We start from the raw sequence: 17312 nt of genomic DNA, 5'->3' as shown, positions 1-17312 counted from the left end.
ATGACCTGAGCCTTTAGTCTCCCGGAGAGCAGTCTAGTCAATGATAGTGGTGTGTGGTATACCGGACGATTCCGCACTGCCCCCCACCTCCACACCCGCTTCTCTAAATGGCTGTGGTTGAGATATAAAGGACTGTTGTGGAGTAAGGACGATGGCATACAGTCTTGTGGTTCCACCTGCATCACATTTTCACACTTCCACAGTGAGTGTTTCCTTTACATGTTAAACTACTGCGCAGTCAACCAGCATCATTTGATATGAATATTCTATTTTGAAGAGTTTACTGTATGTGTGATAACCCATTTTTTATTGGTATTTATGTGCAGAGTGTCAAGAAAAGATGAAAATCCACTTGTTTTTGCATTCTTCTTTCTTGCTACAGCTACAGCGGTAGCTGAGGAGCATGGCCTCCGGTATTCTGAGCCGCCATCTTGCTTCCTCTCTGAGACCCAGCCGTGGGTTGTCTGCTTCAGGTAAGAGGAGAGAAACTTCTATATGGCTTACCATAGTAGATCTATCAAAATGGATGAATGCTACAACCATGTCTCTGTCACTAACAAATACAGTCGTGGGTGGTAAGTCTACAATTTACTCGAAAGGCGAGGCACTCTGGGAAATATTTCAATAAGGCTTTACGCGAAGCAGTGTGTTAATTTAACACTGTTCCTGTGTGTATATGGGTCCACAGACTCCACAGTGCTGATTTAACACTGTTCCTGTGTGTATATGGGTCCACAGACTCCACAGTGCTGATTTAACACTGTTCCTGTGTGTATATGCGTCCACAGACTCCACAGTGCTGATTTAACACTGTTCCTGTGTGTATATGGGTCCACAGACTCCACAGTGCTGATTTAACACTGTTCCTGTGTGTATATGGGTCCACAGACTCCACAGTGCTGATTTAACACTGTTCCTGTGTGTATATGCGTCCACAGACTCCACAGTGCTGATTTAACACTGTTCCTGTGTGTATATGCGTCCACAGACTCCACGGTGCTGATTTAACACTGTTCCTGTGTGTATATGCGTCCACAGACTCCACAGTGCTGATTTAACACTGTTCCTGTGTGTATATGCGTCCACAGACTCCACGGTGCTGATTTAACACTGTGTTTTTTATTTTTTTTACACTGGAGAATTTGCTGTTTAGTGATAGGTAATGCTGGCTTCTCACATGCTATTTATAGAAAGATAGTACATATTCAACATTAGGGTAATAACTAATAAGTTGAACACAATGACAATTGGAAGAAAGGAGATTGTGGAATGTCTTGTGAGTTTCTGAATGCATCGCTACATTGTGTTATTATCGCTACATTGTGTTATTATCGCTACATTGTGTTATTATCGCTACATTTTATCACCCGGTGGCAGGAGAACTTTTCTGCAACGCAGGACATTTTAAACTTGTGTATTTGAGGTTTTAAAAAGGCTTCTGAAGTTTGTCATTTCCACTTTGAAAATGTCGGACTTGATTTTCGCTTACGAAAAATTTATCAAAAATGTCCATGAATTATCCTGTTACTGCAGGATTCATTTCCTGCAGTGGCATACTGGCTCAAATGAAGATCCTACATCTGTACTTTCTGTCAGTCAAACAAGCATCATGTCTTTGAGCCATTCAAGAACAGAACAAGACACAACTGGAAAACACAGTTGATCATTAATTCCCACCTCTGCGCACTCCTCTTGATCCCACTCATTACAGATTAATATCTAGCTTCCTAGTGAGGTATTTGTGATTTGCCGTACTGTGACTTCCCACTGATGTGTTTTTGGCGTTGGCACAAAACTTCATAACTCATTTTCCATAGGACACCGCCATCAACAAACAACCGCTAAAAGAGTTGAGGAAGTTGAGTTTGATGGTCCTTGTATGAAGACGGAGGTTCCAGGTCCCAGATCTAAGGTAACTCAATAGATCAACGCCCGACCATATCACACCTAGGACCAGACCTACTAAGTTAATGACACTATTAAAGACTGTTTTTGTTTCATTCTCGTATGGAAAAATACATGTGCAAAAAAATGCTTAGTAAATCTGTCCCTCACTGCAATGTGCCAACTGTCTAACGGTATTGTTGTCTGTTAGTTCGGGTAGCAGGGATGGTAAGGGGAACAACATATTTTTTAACAATTTAAAACGGTCTATGAATGTTTGTGAAATATCTTGTGACTATTAACATTGGCCAGGCCAAAGCTCTCAGGGATCAATCAATTACACATCATTCAAAGCACTTTCAATTCAGCCCATGGTTGTTTCTTAAGTACTGGTAGTATCCATTCATCTCCACTGTTGTTCTCCACAGATCCTAGCACAACAACTGGAGAGTATTCAGGTAAGAAATACACATAACCCACTCAGATGTATATGATATAATATGAATGAAATGTCATGTCACTGCTGAAGGACAAAAAGAGAGGCGGTGAAGAGAAATGTCCACATCGAGAAAAAAGTGTCTTATTCTCCTTGACGTCCTCTGTCCACAAGTCATATCACATCGGATTTGTACGATGCGTCATGTGTAACGGCACCAGTAGCCTCTTCTCTGTCCCTCTTGAACATCTCTGTCCCCCTCTACAGAGTGTTGTCCAGGTGAACATCTCTGTCCCCCTCTACAGAGTGTTGTCCAGGTGAACATCTCTGTCCCCCTCTACAGAGTGTTGGCCAGGTGAACATCTCTGTCCCCCTCTACAGAGTGTTGTCCAGGTGAACATCTCTGTCCCCCTCTACAGAGTGTTGTCCAGGTGAACATCTCTGTCCCCCTCTACAGAGTGTTGTCCAGGTGAACATCTCTGTCCCCCTCTACAGAGTGTTGTCCAGGTGAACATCTCTGTCCCCCTCTACAGAGTGTTGTCCAGGTGAACATCTCTGTCCCCCTCTACAGAGTGTTGTCCAGGTGAACATCTCTGTCCCCCTCTACAGAGTGTTGTCCAGGTGAACTTCTTCTGTGACTATGAGGAGAGTAAAGGCAACTACTTGGTGGACGTGGATGGGAACCGCATGCTGGATGTCTACACCCAGATCGCATCCATACCCATAGGTGGGTATTCTATAGGACCCAGAGTTGTTCCTGGTCAGGTCACGTGGCCAGGAAAAACTCTTGGCCACAAGGATGAGTCAAAGCACTGAAAGACCCAAAGAATTCAAATGTACGTTTTTCTCTCTGTGATTTCCAGGATACAATCACCCGGCACTCACAAAAGTCATGGCGGATCCGAAGAATATGGTAAGCAGCAAGGTTGATCTTGAGAATTGAAAGACATTCGATTTGCCATTGATAATGTGTTACTATTTTCTACAATCTGTGTCAGGGAACGTTTGTCAACCGACCAGCTCTTGGGATGATGCCACCAGAGCAATTCTCTGAGAAGCTTGTCAACGGCCTGATGGCAGTAAGTTTGATTTCAAATACACCTCGGAATATAACACCACAGCCTGTTTAACACTATTACTAACCATGCATACATTTTCAAGACATATTGTGACACAGAGGACCACATTGGAAATAAGTGTTCCGTGATACTGTATTGTGTTATCCCCTGACTTTGTACTTTATTAACGGATTCAAACCCAAGAATAAATGGAATGAAATCAAATAACTCAAGCTCTTACATGACTGGTGCACTTCCTCCATTTTTCCACTAGGTGGCACCCAAGGGCTTCAGTCGGGTCCAGACCATGGCCTGTGGATCCTGCTCCAATGAGAACGCCTACAAAGCCATCTTCATCTGGTACAGAGTAAGGGCAGGACCATGGGCAGTAACGCAATTATAAAGTCTATATTAAATATGGGCTGTATATATAGCAGGCTTTTACTCTATGTGTTTCTTAGAACAAGATGAGAGGAACTCCGGAACCAACTCCAGAGGAAGTCAGAACTAGTGTCATCAACCAGGTAGGTAACTCACACTCCCTCACAACTCTCCTGTTTGTCATTTTGTTATATAGGGCCAGCAGTTTCTCAGTCTGGTGTTATCTCGTTCTTTTTCCAGGTTCCTGGCTGCCCTGACCTGACTCTTCTGTCCTTCATGGGCGGATTTCACGGAAGAACTCTGGGTAAGACTTTAATATGTACTTACATAGTAGTTACTTAGGCTGATACAATCTGACTAGGGTACTGAGTAGGTACACAAGGTACTTCCAACTGGGATGTAGGTAATTGCAATGACAATACATAGGTTTTAGAACCACCTAATATCAAGTCTGAACTCAAGGCTCTTCTATTCTCCCAGGCTGTCTGGCCACCACTCACACCAAGGCCATACAGAAGCTAGACGTGCCGTCTTTTGACTGGCCCATCGCCCCCTTCCCCCAGCTGAGGTACCCCCTGGACCAGTTTGAGAGGGAGAATGCACGGGAGGAGGCACGCTGCCTGGAGGAGGTGAGTCTCTCTCTATATATACAGTATCTCTTCTTCCTAATCTGACCATCCAACTGACTCTCATCCCTTATTCCTCTCATCAATCCATTCCCCTCATCCATCTGAACTATCCTTTCTTTCATTCTCCCCCCTCACCTTCATTATTGCCTCTATTCCTCTCATCTCTTGTTCAATCCCTCCCATCTCAGGCGGAGGACCTGATAGTGAAGTGGAATCAGAAGGGTCGGCACGTGGCGGGGGTGGTGATCGAGCCAATCCAGGCAGAGGGAGGGGATAACCACGCCTCCTTCGACTTCTACAGGAAGCTCAGGGGAATCACCAAGAAGGTAGAGAAAGGATCCTTACTGGTTAGACAGAGTACAGAGCATCTGGAGGGATATGAATCATGCTGACAATCTAACTGATTTGATACTCTTGATTGTTAGTGAAAATGATCAAATTAGTAGATATTGAGTAGAATTCCTTTAATTGAGACTTGGTATAAGCCACACTTACTAAGGTGTGTTTTATCAAATACTTCTTTAAATACATTGATTGGTAAATAATATGAAGCTATCAAGGTACACTCATCTAGAAATCCGTACTTTACTGTTTAAGTACACTGTAAACAGTATTGTGATTACACAGGTCTTTAGTCATTTCAACCTACTGACCTTTGTGTGTCCGTCAGCATGGCTGTGCCTTCCTAGTGGATGAGGTGCAGACAGGGGGTGGGTCTACGGGGAAATTCTGGGCCCATGAGCACTGGGGATTGGACGACCCCGCTGACATCGTCTCCTTCAGCAAGAAGATGCTGACAGGAGGATACTACCAGAAAGATAACTTTCAGCCTGACAAGGTAGTGTGTGTGTGTGTGTGTGTGTGTATGTGTGGTACTTTTATATCAACCTTTTTACCTTATTTTCTTTTCTTTCTCTTCTCTTCTCCTCTCCTCTTATTTTCTCCTCCTCTTCTTTCTCTTCTCTCCTCACTTCTTCTCCCATCTCCTCTTCTCATCTCTCTGCTTCTTCTCTCCTCTCCTCTTATTTTCTTCTCCAGCCGTTCAGGATCTTCAACACGTGGCTTGGAGACCACACTAAGAACCTGTTGCTGACTGAGGTCATAAAGGTCATCAAGACAGAAAACCTGCTGGACCAGGCCAAGAGGTCAGGCAAGGTCATGCTGGAGGGACTCTACGACCTACAGGTGAGTTAGGGTCAAAGGCTAGGAGTCACTGTTAGGGGAGTGAAGAATGATCACTGTTTGTGTTATGAGTAGAGGGAGAGTGGTCGTTTGTAGTGTGTGTGTGTATGAGACAGCATGCATCACCCGCTCCTCTCTCTTCAAGGATAAGTACCCCCACTTGCTCAGTAAAGCGAGGGGCATTGGGACGTTCTGTGCCATCGATGTTAAGGATGAAGACACACGCAACCTCCTCCTCCTCAAGGCCAGGAATAAGGGTAAGACTCTTAGCATGCAGGATGTGATGAATCCTCTAGGCCAGGAATAAGGGTAAGACTCTTAGCATGTAGGATGTGATGAATCCTCCAGGTCAGGAATAAGGGTAAGACTCTTAGCATGTAGGATGTGATGAATCCTCTAGGCCAGGAATAAGGGTAAGACTCTTAGCATGTAGGATGTGATGAATCCTCTAGGCCAGGAATAAGGGTAAGACTCTTAGCATGTAGGATGTGATGAATCCTCTAGCCCAGGAATAAGGGTAAGACTCTTAGCATGTAGGATGTGATGAATCCTCTAGGCCAGGAATAAGGGTAAGACTCTTAGCATGTAGGATGTGATGAATCCTCCAGGTCAGGAATAAGGGTAAGACTCTTAGCATGTAGGATGTGATGAATCCTCTAGGCCAGGAATAAGGGTAAGACTCTTAGCATGTAGGATGTGATGAATCCTCCAGGTCAGGAATAAGGGTAAGACTCTTAGCATGTAGGATGTGATGAATAAACTAAAAGAATAAGACTATCAATTTAGCAAGATTATCAAATGATTCAAGAACATGCAGGACAATATCCAGCATAATATTTACTAGCTTAGTATCAATAAGGTACTTATCCTCCTCCTCAAGGCCAGGAATAAGGGTAAGACTCTTAACATGTAGGATGTGATGAATCCTCTAGGCCAGGAATAAGGGTAAGACTCTTAGCATGTAGGATGTGATGAATCCTCCAGGTCAGGAATAAGGGTAAGACTCTTAGCATGTAGGATGTGATGAATCCTCCAGGTCAGGAATAAGGGTAAGACTCTTAGCATGTAGGATGTGATGAATCCTCTAGGCCAGGAATAAGGGTAAGACTCTTAGCATGTAGGATGTGATGAATCCTCTAGGCCAGGAATAAGGGTAAGACTCTTAGCATGTAGGATGTGATGAATCCTCTAGCCCAGGAATAAGGGTAAGACTCTTAGCATGTAGGATGTGATGAATCCTCTAGGCCAGGAATAAGGGTAAGACTCTTAGCATGTAGGATGTGATGAATCCTCCAGGTCAGGAATAAGGGTAAGACTCTTAGCATGTAGGATGTGATGAATCCTCTAGGCCAGGAATAAGGGTAAGACTCTTAGCATGTAGGATGTGATGAATCCTCCAGGTCAGGAATAAGGGTAAGACTCTTAGCATGTAGGATGTGATGAATAAACTAAAAGAATAAGACTATCAATTTAGCAAGATTATCAAATGATTCAAGAACATGCAGGACAATATCCAGCATAATATTTACTAGCTTAGTATCAATAAGGTACATCCATATCACTTACATTCAGTAGTACTATCAAGTGAATCGTTGATTCGTTAGTAAAGAATGAATACTATTTATGATGTTGTTTTCTTGTTCCAGGTGTGGTTCTAGGGGGCTGTGGAACCCAGTCTATCCGGTTCCGACCAGCTCTGGTGTTCACGGAACACCATGCTCATCTCTTCCTGGATATCTTTAATGACGCAATCGCTGAGCTCAAGTAGAGTCTACACAGGAATCCAATGTGGCCCTGCTCAAACAGACCCATACTGTCAATCTGCAGTGAAGAGGTTGACACCTCCAATCAATCAAATGTATTTACAAAGCCCTTTTAACATCAGCTGATGTCACAAAGTGCTTTTACAGAAATCCAGCCTAAAACTCCAAACGGCAAGCAATGCAGATGTAGAAGCACGGTGTCTAGGAAAAACTCCCTAGAAAGGCAGGAACCTAGGAGGAAACCTAGAGAGGAACCAGGCTCTGAGGGGTGGCCAGTCCTCTTCTGGCTGTGCTGGGTGGAGATGAAGGGTATATGGCCATTAAGGCCAGATGGTTCTTCAAGATCTTCATAGACGACCATCAGGGTATACACTCCTGTATATTATTGTACATTATTTCACTCCAACTCTTTTATGAAAATTATTTCCATAAATGACTGTGGGATGATTGATTGCAATGGACTTTCTGAAGGTCAAATAACTGTAGACATTTTCTGCAGAGTGTTTTGTGTACTGTACCTTAAAATAAACCTGTCAAATATGTTTTGCTTAAATGATCAGGGTGTATTTATTGAAGGCTGTGAGTCTGAGCAGCTGTCCAACACAAAATGTCACTGTTTCTTTAGGTCACACACAGTAGTCAAGAACTGGGACAGAACAGACTGCAGTATATGTAGGTAGGCATCTCTTTAGCTGCTGAATATACAACATTTTAAATGCTCACAACATAAAATACCCTTTTCACACCACTCTGTCAACCCAGACCTAACTGCTGGCTCAGATATTTTCAGCACAGTTCCAGGAACTATAGTGGATGCTTGGCTGGGCTCTCTTCGGCTCAGTACAGCTTGGCTGGGCTCTGTTCGGCTCAGTACAGCCTGGTTTGGCTCTGTTCGGCTCAGTACAGCCTGGTTTGGCTCTGAAAAGCCCTATAAAAACATCAAATCAAAGTCCCAAACACTTTCTCCAAGGCCTGCCTATCCACCACACGTCCCAGTCTAGTGGAGAAGTACAGCGTCTCAGAACTACTATATCTCTTCAACCTCAATATAGTCTCCCCTATGGAGTCCCCGGTGTCCCCCAGAGTCATAACGTCCGTCACGGGCAGATACACGTCCTTCCTGCGTCCCCAGAACGTCAGGTGAGACACTTTCAGCGTCGTCTGGGACTCATCCAGGTACATCATACCGACGACGCGTCTCAGGTAGTGACTAGCCGAGAAGAGCATGACGGCGGCGAACGCCGCTATCCCCGTGCTGTAGCTAACCAGTAGGTACGAAGCATCTCCTTGGAAATACATGTAGTAGACGGGCGGGAGTAAGAGCATGGTGATTCCGGTTTGGATCAGTTTGAGTCTGGAGACCGCTCTCAGGAGTTTGATGTGAGGTAAGGAGTAGATGAGGTTGTATTTTGGGGTGGATAAGTCAGAGTATTTGGTGAGAGCAGTGACGTGGGGGGATGGGGGTACTGGGTAGCTGTGTTGGATACTAGGCGTCCATCTTGGGTCCAGTCGGCTGACTACATGGGGTTGTGAGCCACTGATTAGCGACCTTGAGCTGCCTCTCAACACACAGTATCCTCTGCAGTGGGCCAGCACATGGTAGGACAGCCGAGGGAAGAGTGTTGTAGACCTATGCTGTGGGATAGAGACAGAGAGAGGGTAGGGTAGAGGGCAACAGATGGAGACATGAGAAATACAAAAATACTTTGTTTTTGTTTAAAACTACTAACTGTTTAGAGAGCAAGAAGTCATACAACAGAGAACCGATTATTTTGCTGCATCCTCATTCATCCAATTTATTCTAACGGTATTATGTTTTACTCTATTCTATATTAGTGGCTATATATACAACTGACAGTCTAATATTGAGTCAAGCGACATTAAGAAATAACTAATTTACCAACCATGTTAGCTGGCTTCTATCTTGAAAAATATGTGACAACTTCTCAGGAATGTATCATTCACGCTGTTAGCCAGATGGCTAGGTCAGACCTTGCACTTTGGCACAGGAAGTAATTTACGCAATGTTCCAAGAGCAATTCCGCCCTCTTGTGGACAGAGCGACATATGGTCAAAATAAAGTATTTGTGCAATAACTTTTATCTCTAATGTTAATAAATGTGAACAATAATAATTTTTGAAAAGCATAATATTTATTGCGCAAGTCTTTTACATTTTATTTTAAACTTTAGGTTCCACAAACCTATTAAAACGAAAAGTGGGAGGTCAAATATGACAGTTATGAGGCAACAATGTTGCTGTTTGATCATGTGAATAGGATGTTGTGAAACTACGCTAACGATTTCAAATGTTGCCACTGAATTATTTTGTGTCTTGCTTCTGCATAGACTGAAGAAGGAATGTCAAGACTATCTTCGGTGGAGTCCCGAGTGCCGATCTACCAAAGAAGTGTCACAGTTTGCAGCCAACTTGAACAATATTGAGACGTCTTTCCAAGCTTCGTTGGCCTATTAAGAAATGTTAACTTTATGACAGTGTTAATGCACTGTTGTCTGTCCAACAGCATAGCAGAAGTGTTTTGAACAGTCTACACCGCAGAATTGTGAGTCAGTGACCGTATGGACTCGGCGCAAAAATGCTTCAACTCGGAGACGAAATCGCCCTATTCTCTGTGGTGTTCGCGTTCGTTCTCCTCGGAACACGGAGCCCGATATGGTCCACTGCCCTCACCGCCTGCCTCTATGCCTTTCTGATCATGTTCCGTTTTCCCCAAGTCCCGACCAGCCAGGCGAGACAGGTGCTTCGGCCCGCTAAGAACGCTGCTTCGGGTGGGGTGTCCCTAGTCGCTCACCGGGGTGGAGGGCATGATGCGCCGGAGAATACCATGGCTGCCATCCGGGAGGTGAGTCAGGAAGTCGAGGAGAGAAGTATTTGTTCAACAAGGATTCGTGGTTCTTGAAAGCCACAACATTCTCTCTCGCTCTCTCTCCCCTTACATAGCCTCCAGATGATTATGGCAAACCTTCCTGGTCTCATCTCCCTCTCTCTCTCTCGCTATCTCTAGGCACATAAGAACGGGGCGACCGGCGTAGAGCTGGACTTGGAGTTCACATCAGATGGAGTCCCTATTCTGATGCACGATGAGACTGTAGACCGAACCACCAACGGGTCGGGACCCCTCACACAGCTAAGCTTCTCTGGGCTGTGTAAACTGGACGCTGCCGCTAAGCACCGACTCCGGTGAGTGGGAAGAGAGAGATGGAGTGATACTGTAGGACAACCCCGGTCCTGGAGGTCGCAGTGTGTGCAGGTTTTTGTTCCCAACACTAAAACACATATTCAAATGAATAACTGATCATGGTTTAAATTGTGTTCTGTGCTTATTAGTTAGCTGGGACAGGACCAATGATGGCATGGTATATGTTATGTGGCTCCTACAGTGACAAGTTCCAGGGAGAGAAGGTCCCCACTCTGCAGGAGGCTGTGGAGGAATGCATCAAACTGCAGCTCACCATCTACTTTGATGTCAAAGGTCACCCAGATGAGGTACAGCCAATCAGAAGCCTCAGATAAAGATTTTTGTGACTATACACAGTTTCACACTACTGAGTACTTCTTTGTCTTCTTCTTAAGCCTAAGCTTGATAATTCTCTTGTTTGCTGTTTAACACTTTTAGATCAGTCATGGACCAGCTAGGCCTGTTGAAAGCCTGTGGTTTTAGTCAGTGGCCCACTTCAGTTCAAGAAACTGAGAATTGAGAGCAGTCATCTAACTCGGCGGTTCCCAAACTTTTCCACTCTGGCCGGCCCCTCTTCCATCATTGGGGGAACATCTTTTGCAGTTTTAAAGCTAATTTCCCACAATTCTACACATTGTGTGTTCATGTCATATCTGAGTGACTCATACAATAAGACAATTCTGACAAGTTATAACTATCTCTCTAAGGTCTGCAATGACTAACATGACAAGAGGAACTGATGATGCACTACCCAATTTTTCGAAATTACACCTTGTGCATTCTACTATTACAACATTCAAGAGTAAGTTTAAGGCCCGACTGAGATCCTTTTTTTGGAGGGGGGGGGGGGCACCCACTCTGCTGACCCCTTTGCACGCCCCACAGTTTGGGAACCACTGATCTAACTGACCCCCCCAACAGTTGCTGGCTCACCAGTGGGTCTGAGAGGTACACATACACAAATATACACAGACTCTACAAACAAACAAAGTGTATTAATTACCTTTTCATGTTCTGTTCTTCTCTCCTCCTCTCCCAGGCAGCGGTAGCCCTAAAGGAGATGTATCGGAAACACCCTGTGCTTTACAACACCAGCATCGTCTGTTCCTTTGAGCCCAAAGTCATCTACAGGGTAACTGTGGGCTGTTGGGTTGACAAGAGGATAGTAGTGGGCTGTCTGTCTATATGGGTGCTGGGTTAGATGTGTCTATCTCTCTGTATGAGAGGACTAACTATTGATTTAAGTTTCCATGAAATGGCAGCCATTTTAATTTCAGCTTCACTATGGGAAGAAAATTAGATTACAGATAGACATTTGAAAGATTTGACCTGATAAACTCGTAGTAAAATCCCTTCTCTCTTTCTCTCCATTGCCCTCTAACCCCTGATCCCAGATGCGTCAGGCTGACCCGGAAGTGGTGACGGCGCTGACCCACCGGCCATGGAGCCTTAGTCGGTTGGGTGACGGCACGCCGCGCTTCTCGTCGTTATGGAAACACCACTGTATGCAGGTGCTAGACGTGATACTGGACTGGGCCCACCACCACCTGCTCTGGAACCTCTGTGGCGTCTCTGCCTTCCTGGTGCAGAAGAACTTCATATCACTGTGAGTCACCGCTGTCTATTTAGAGTCCAAAATGGCTCCCTATTCCCTATATCGCGCACTACATTTCAAGTTTTAATGTCACGAGCAGAAGGACAGTGAAAAGCTGTTATCCCAACAATGCAGTTATCAATATCAATGTAGTACTATAAAATACATGAAGGTAGAACAAAAACACACAAGAAATGTAAGTAAGAAGATCACGAGAACGAACGTAAGTGAGCTACAGTTGAAGTCGGAAGTTTACATACACCTTAGCCAAATACATTTATAAAGTCAGTTTTTCACAATTCCAGACATTTAATCCTAGTAAAAATTCCCTGTCTTAGGTCAGTTAGGATCACCACTTTATTTTAAGAATGTGAAATGTCAGAATAATAGTAGAGAGAGTGATTTATTTCAGATTTTATTTCATCACATTCCCAGTGGGTCAGAAGTTTACATACACTTAATTAGTATTTGGTAGCATTGCCTTTAAATTGTTTACCTTGGGTCAAACATTTTGGGTAGCCTTCCACAAGCTTCCCACAATAAGTTGGGTGAATTTTGGCCCATTCCTCCTGACAGAGCTGGTGTAACTGAGTCAGGTTTGTAGGCCTCCTTGCTCGCCCACGCTTTTTCAGTTCTGCCCACAAATTTTCAATAGGATTTAGGTCAGGGCTTTGTGATGGCCACTCCAATACCTTGACTTTGTTGTCCTTAAGCCATTTTGCCACAACTTTGGAAGTATGCTTGGGGTCATTGTCCATTTGGAAGACCCATTTGCGACCAAGCTTTAACTCTTGAGATGTTGCTTCAATATATCCACATAATTTTCCACCTCATGACGCCATCTATTTTGTGAAGTGCACCAGTCCCTCCTGCAGCAAAGCACTCCTACAACATGATGCTGCCACCCCCGTGCTTCACAGTTGGGATGGTGTTCTTCGACTTGCAAGCCTCCCCCTTTTTCCTCCAAACATAACGACGGTCATTATGGCCAAACAGTTCTATTTTTGTGTCATCAGACCAGAGGACTTTTCTCCAGAAAGTACGATCTTTGTCCCCATGTGGAGTTGCAAACCGTAGTCTGGCTTTTTTATGTCAGTTTTGGAGCAGTGGCTTCTTCCTTGCTGAGCGGCCTTTCAGGTTATGTCAATATAGGACTTGTTTTACTGTGGATATAGATACTTTTGTACCTGTTTCCTCCAGCATCTTCACAAGGTCCTTTGCTGTTGTTCTGGGATTGATTTGCACTTTTCGCACCAAAGTACGTTCATCTCTAGGAGACAGAATACGTCTCCTTCATGAGTGGTATGACGGCTGCGTGGTCCCATGGTGTTTATACTTGCGTACTATTGTTTGTACAGATGAACGTGGTACCTTCAGGCATTTGGAAATTGTTCCCAAGGATGAAGCAGACTTGTGGAGGTCTACAATTATTTTCTGGGGTTTTGGCTGATTTCTTTTGATTTTCCCATGATATCAATCAAAGAGGCACTGAGTTTGAAGGTAGGCCTTGAAATACATCCATAGGTACACCTCTAATTGACTCAAATGATGTCAATTAGCCTATCAGAAGCTTCTAAAGCCATGACATCATTTTCTTGAATTTTCCAAGCTGTTTAAAGGCACAGTCAACTTAGTGTATGTAAACTTCTGACCCACTGGAATTGTGATTAAGTGAAATAATCTGTCTGTAAACAATTGTTGGAAAAATTACTTATCATACAGAAAGTAGATGTCCTAACCGACTTGCCAAAACTATAGTTTGTTAACAAGAAATGTGTGGAGTGGTTGAAAAACAAATTTTAATGATTCCAACCTAAGTGTATATAAACTTCCGACCTCAACTGTATATATGGTTAGTTCCAATACCGTATTTACAATGTGCAGGGATACTGGATCTATAGAGGTAGATATGTATAGGGGTAAACATACTATATACAGGGTCAGTACCATATTATAATGTACAGGGATACTGGATCTATAGAGGTAGATATGTATAGGGGTAAACATACTATATACAGGGTCAGTACCATATTATAATGTACAGGGATACTGGATCTATAGAGGTAGATATGCATAGGGGTAAACATACTATATACAGGGTCAGTACCATATTATAATGTACATGGATACTGGATCTATAGAGGTAGATATGTATAGGGGTAAACATACTATATACAGGGTCAGTACCATATTATAATGTACATGGATACTGGATCTATAGAGGTAGATATGTATAGGGGTAAACATACTATATACAGGGTCAGTACCATATTATAATGTACAGGGATACTGGATCTATAGAGGTAGATATGTATAGGGGTAAACATACTATATACAGGGTCAGTACCATATTATAATGTACAGGGATACTGGATCTATAGAGGTAGATATGCATAGGGGTAAGGTGACTAGGTATCAGGATATATGATAAACAGAGTAGCAGCAGAGTATATGATGTATGTGTGTGTGAAGTCAAAATAAGTGTGTGTGAGCAAATGGAGTGTGTGTGTTGGAGTGTGAGTGAGTAGAGTCCTGTGAGTGTGCATAAAGACAGTGCAAAAAAATATAAACATTCAAGAGTCAACTCAGATTGTCTGTGTTGCCATTTTTTTTAGCTACTTAGCAGTGTTATGGCTTGGGGATAGAAGCTGTTCAGGTGTCAGACTTGATGCACCGGTACAACTTGCCGTGCGGAAGAAGAGAGAACAGTCTATGGCTTGGATAGCTGGAGTCTTTAATGATTTTCTGGGTCTTTATTTTTTTGTACATTATTTTTTACAATATAAAACACACACATACAAACGACAACATCAACTACATCACACCTGCCCAGACCCACCTGCTCACACACCCATCTCCAGCGCCCGCATCGCTCTCCGCCACATGGCCTCAAACTGAACCATTTTGTTTCTCTCTGTCACCTCACGTACTTTCAACATTTAGATAATAAAGCATTTGACCTTTCCATAGGGTTAACAACAGAGGATTAGTTGACTTCCTGTTTTTAAAGTATACGTTATTTTTCAATATAATTGACGAGGCCGTCCTTTCACACTGCCTGATATAGAGGTCCTGGATGGCAGGGAGCTCATCCCCAGTGATGTACTGGGCTGTCCACACCAACCTCTGTAGCACCATGCGATTGAGGGCGGTGTAGTTGCCATACCAAGCAGTGATGTACTGGGCTGTCCACACCAACCTCTGTAGCACCATGCGATTGAGGGCGGTGTAGTTGCCATACCAAGCAGTGATGCAACAAGTCAAGATGGTGCAGCTGTAATAGTTTCAACCTTCTGAGGGGGTTATGTCCATTCCCTATGTAGTGCACTACTTTAGACCTCTATATGATGACATGATTCTGCTTGAAGGAGTGATGTATCTTCTGATGAAACAAAAGATTTGCTGCTCTAGCCCTTATGTACTGTTGCTTTGTTGTTACTACACACCACAACGGTTACCCACATCGTTATCTGTTTGAAGTGTACACACCCTCAATAACCACTGTTATAGGGATACTTTGGGATTTTATCTAGCATGCTAGCAGATACCCATAGACTCCCAGTCATTGTGCTAACGCTAGTTAGCATTGGCTCACAAAACTACCTCTAACTTCCTTCATACTGGACACAGAGACATAACAATGGTATCCATGAGTTCATTTTGGGGGTGGTGGCGGCACCGTAATTGTGGAGGATGGGCACGTGGTAATGGCTGGAGTGGAAAGGTATCAACAACATCAAACCCGTTGTTTCCATGTGTTTGATGTCATTACATTCGCTCAGTTCCAGCCATTCTGATGATGCCGTCCTGCCCTGAGGTCATCTGATTCTGGGGAAGTAGATAAAGGGCTAAAATCACGAAGTCTCCCTTTATTACACATCTCATTTTACATCACATGTATTGATTTGATTGGCCATTGATTCCTTATTGACTTTCTCTTCTCTCTTCCATCCCCAGGGACTATGTCCAGTACTGGGCTCAGAGAGGGGTTGAGGTGGTGGGCTGGACAGTCAACACAGCTGAGGAGAAACAATACTACCAGGAGATACTCAACATCAACTACATCACTGACAGCCTACTGGAGAACTGTGATCCTCACTACTGAACAGACATCACACACACAGAAACCTGCACAAAACACACACACACACACTGAAGCGAGTTAAAATCCCATATTGGACACATACGGCTTTAACCCTGTGTTACTTATCTTACTGTGTATTGTATGCCCAAGACACACGATACAAATATTCAGTCCAGTACAGAGCCTTTAACTTACAGGGCGACTTCATTTAGTGAACAACAGGGCGACTTCATTTAGTGAACAACATGTCTCCATGTTCACCTATGTACTGTGATAACCAACTCAGGAGTGTACCTACTGCACAGTTACATTTTAGTCATTTAGACACTTTTATCTAGGGAGATTTACACTAGTGAGTGCATACATTTTCATAATGGTCCCCCGTGGGAATTGAACCCACAAACCCTGGTGTTGCAAGCCACCATGCTCTACCAACTGAGCCACACGGGACCACAGCTCATACATATGTCATATTTTGAATCTATGACCATTCCCATTGTCAAGGATCTGTGTAAATATGAACACTTCATACTCACACAGTGCAATAATGTGCTTTTCTGAAGGGATAGTCTTAACTGGAATAAGGAAAAGTCTGTGGGCATCCAACCAGCTTCCAATGAAATACTAACCTAATGCATTAACTTGAATGAAATAATCTTATAGGAATGGAAAAATAAACAAGTATGGATGAAGTCTATTTGTTCAGCTTCTCTCTCTGTCCTTATGCAGTGTCTACGATATGGTTTCAACCCTCTGCCACAGGCTTTCCCCTCACCTCTTAAAACAACATAAGCAAAGTCTGAAGCCGAGGCTACTACCAGTGTTCAATGACTGGACATTGGTCAGCAGTCTCTAAGGTGCAAGGTTGATTACCTGGTGGGAGCCCGGCTAGTAACAGTGAGTAAAGTTCAGGGCAGGGTACTGGGCGGAGGCCGGCTAGTGGTTTCAGTCTCTCGGTCACAGCTTTGACGTGCCTGTAGTGTCTCTGCCTTCTCGAAGGTAGGGGGGTGAACAGACCCTGGCTCGGGTGGCTGAGGTCCTTGATGATAGGAGGCAGGATTAGGGTTAGTCCCATACATTGACCTATATAGAGTAGATGTGT

The 17312-nt window shown here is 43.8% G+C and overlaps 3 protein-coding genes and 1 long non-coding RNA gene across 6 annotated transcripts in view; 2 read left to right on the top strand and 2 right to left on the bottom strand.

Annotated features, from left to right (window-relative positions):
- On the top strand, window positions 1–7886 carry LOC110485542 (4-aminobutyrate aminotransferase, mitochondrial). Of its 2 annotated transcripts, XM_090195597.1 has the most exons (16): window positions 1–202; window positions 383–473; window positions 1818–1912; window positions 2313–2342; window positions 2930–3047; window positions 3184–3233; window positions 3319–3399; window positions 3653–3745; window positions 3840–3902; window positions 4000–4063; window positions 4240–4388; window positions 4577–4714; window positions 5059–5226; window positions 5427–5573; window positions 5716–5827; window positions 7217–7886. In XM_090195597.1, exons 2-16 carry the CDS (start codon window positions 404–406, stop codon window positions 7336–7338), a joined length of 1500 nt encoding a protein of 499 aa, XP_090051723.1. In that variant the 5' UTR covers window positions 1–202; window positions 383–403; the 3' UTR covers window positions 7339–7886. The 2 variants fall into 2 exon arrangements, with proteins under 2 accessions (XP_090051723.1, XP_090051724.1); XM_090195598.1 differs by lacking the exons at window positions 1–202; window positions 383–473; window positions 1818–1912; ... (2 more) ...; window positions 3184–3233; window positions 3319–3399 and having other exon boundaries at window positions 3653–3738.
- LOC110485532 (transmembrane protein 186) lies at window positions 7876–9359 on the bottom strand. The gene is made up of 2 exons (XM_021556629.3): window positions 9238–9359; window positions 7876–8968 (listed from the first exon to the last, which is right to left on the bottom strand). The coding sequence occupies exons 1-2, from the start codon at window positions 9238–9240 to the stop codon at window positions 8273–8275; spliced, it is 699 nt and encodes a 232-aa protein (XP_021412304.2). The 5' UTR covers window positions 9241–9359; the 3' UTR covers window positions 7876–8272.
- Window positions 8877–16902, top strand: LOC110485529 (glycerophosphodiester phosphodiesterase 1). Of its 2 annotated transcripts, XM_090195600.1 has the most exons (7): window positions 8877–9140; window positions 9682–10196; window positions 10359–10534; window positions 10735–10840; window positions 11572–11664; window positions 11927–12138; window positions 16084–16902. In XM_090195600.1, exons 2-7 carry the CDS (start codon window positions 9930–9932, stop codon window positions 16229–16231), a joined length of 1002 nt encoding a protein of 333 aa, XP_090051726.1. In that variant the 5' UTR covers window positions 8877–9140; window positions 9682–9929; the 3' UTR covers window positions 16232–16902. The 2 variants fall into 2 exon arrangements, with proteins under 2 accessions (XP_090051726.1, XP_090051725.1); XM_090195599.1 differs by lacking the exon at window positions 8877–9140 and having other exon boundaries at window positions 9366–10196.
- The window catches only part of LOC149978758 (uncharacterized), a 4143-nt gene continuing 1674 nt past the window's right edge, over window positions 14844–17312 (bottom strand). The window contains exon 2 of the long non-coding RNA XR_016485730.1: window positions 14844–17249. This is a non-coding gene — a long non-coding RNA (uncharacterized LOC149978758). The remainder of the gene's footprint in view (window positions 17250–17312) is intronic.

Source organism: Oncorhynchus mykiss, chromosome 13 (genome assembly GCF_057628025.1).
Source record: "Oncorhynchus mykiss isolate SJ-2025 chromosome 13, ASM5762802v1, whole genome shotgun sequence".
NCBI lineage: Eukaryota > Metazoa > Chordata > Actinopteri > Salmoniformes > Salmonidae > Oncorhynchus > Oncorhynchus mykiss.
This window is presented reverse-complemented; position numbering and strand designations above follow the sequence as displayed.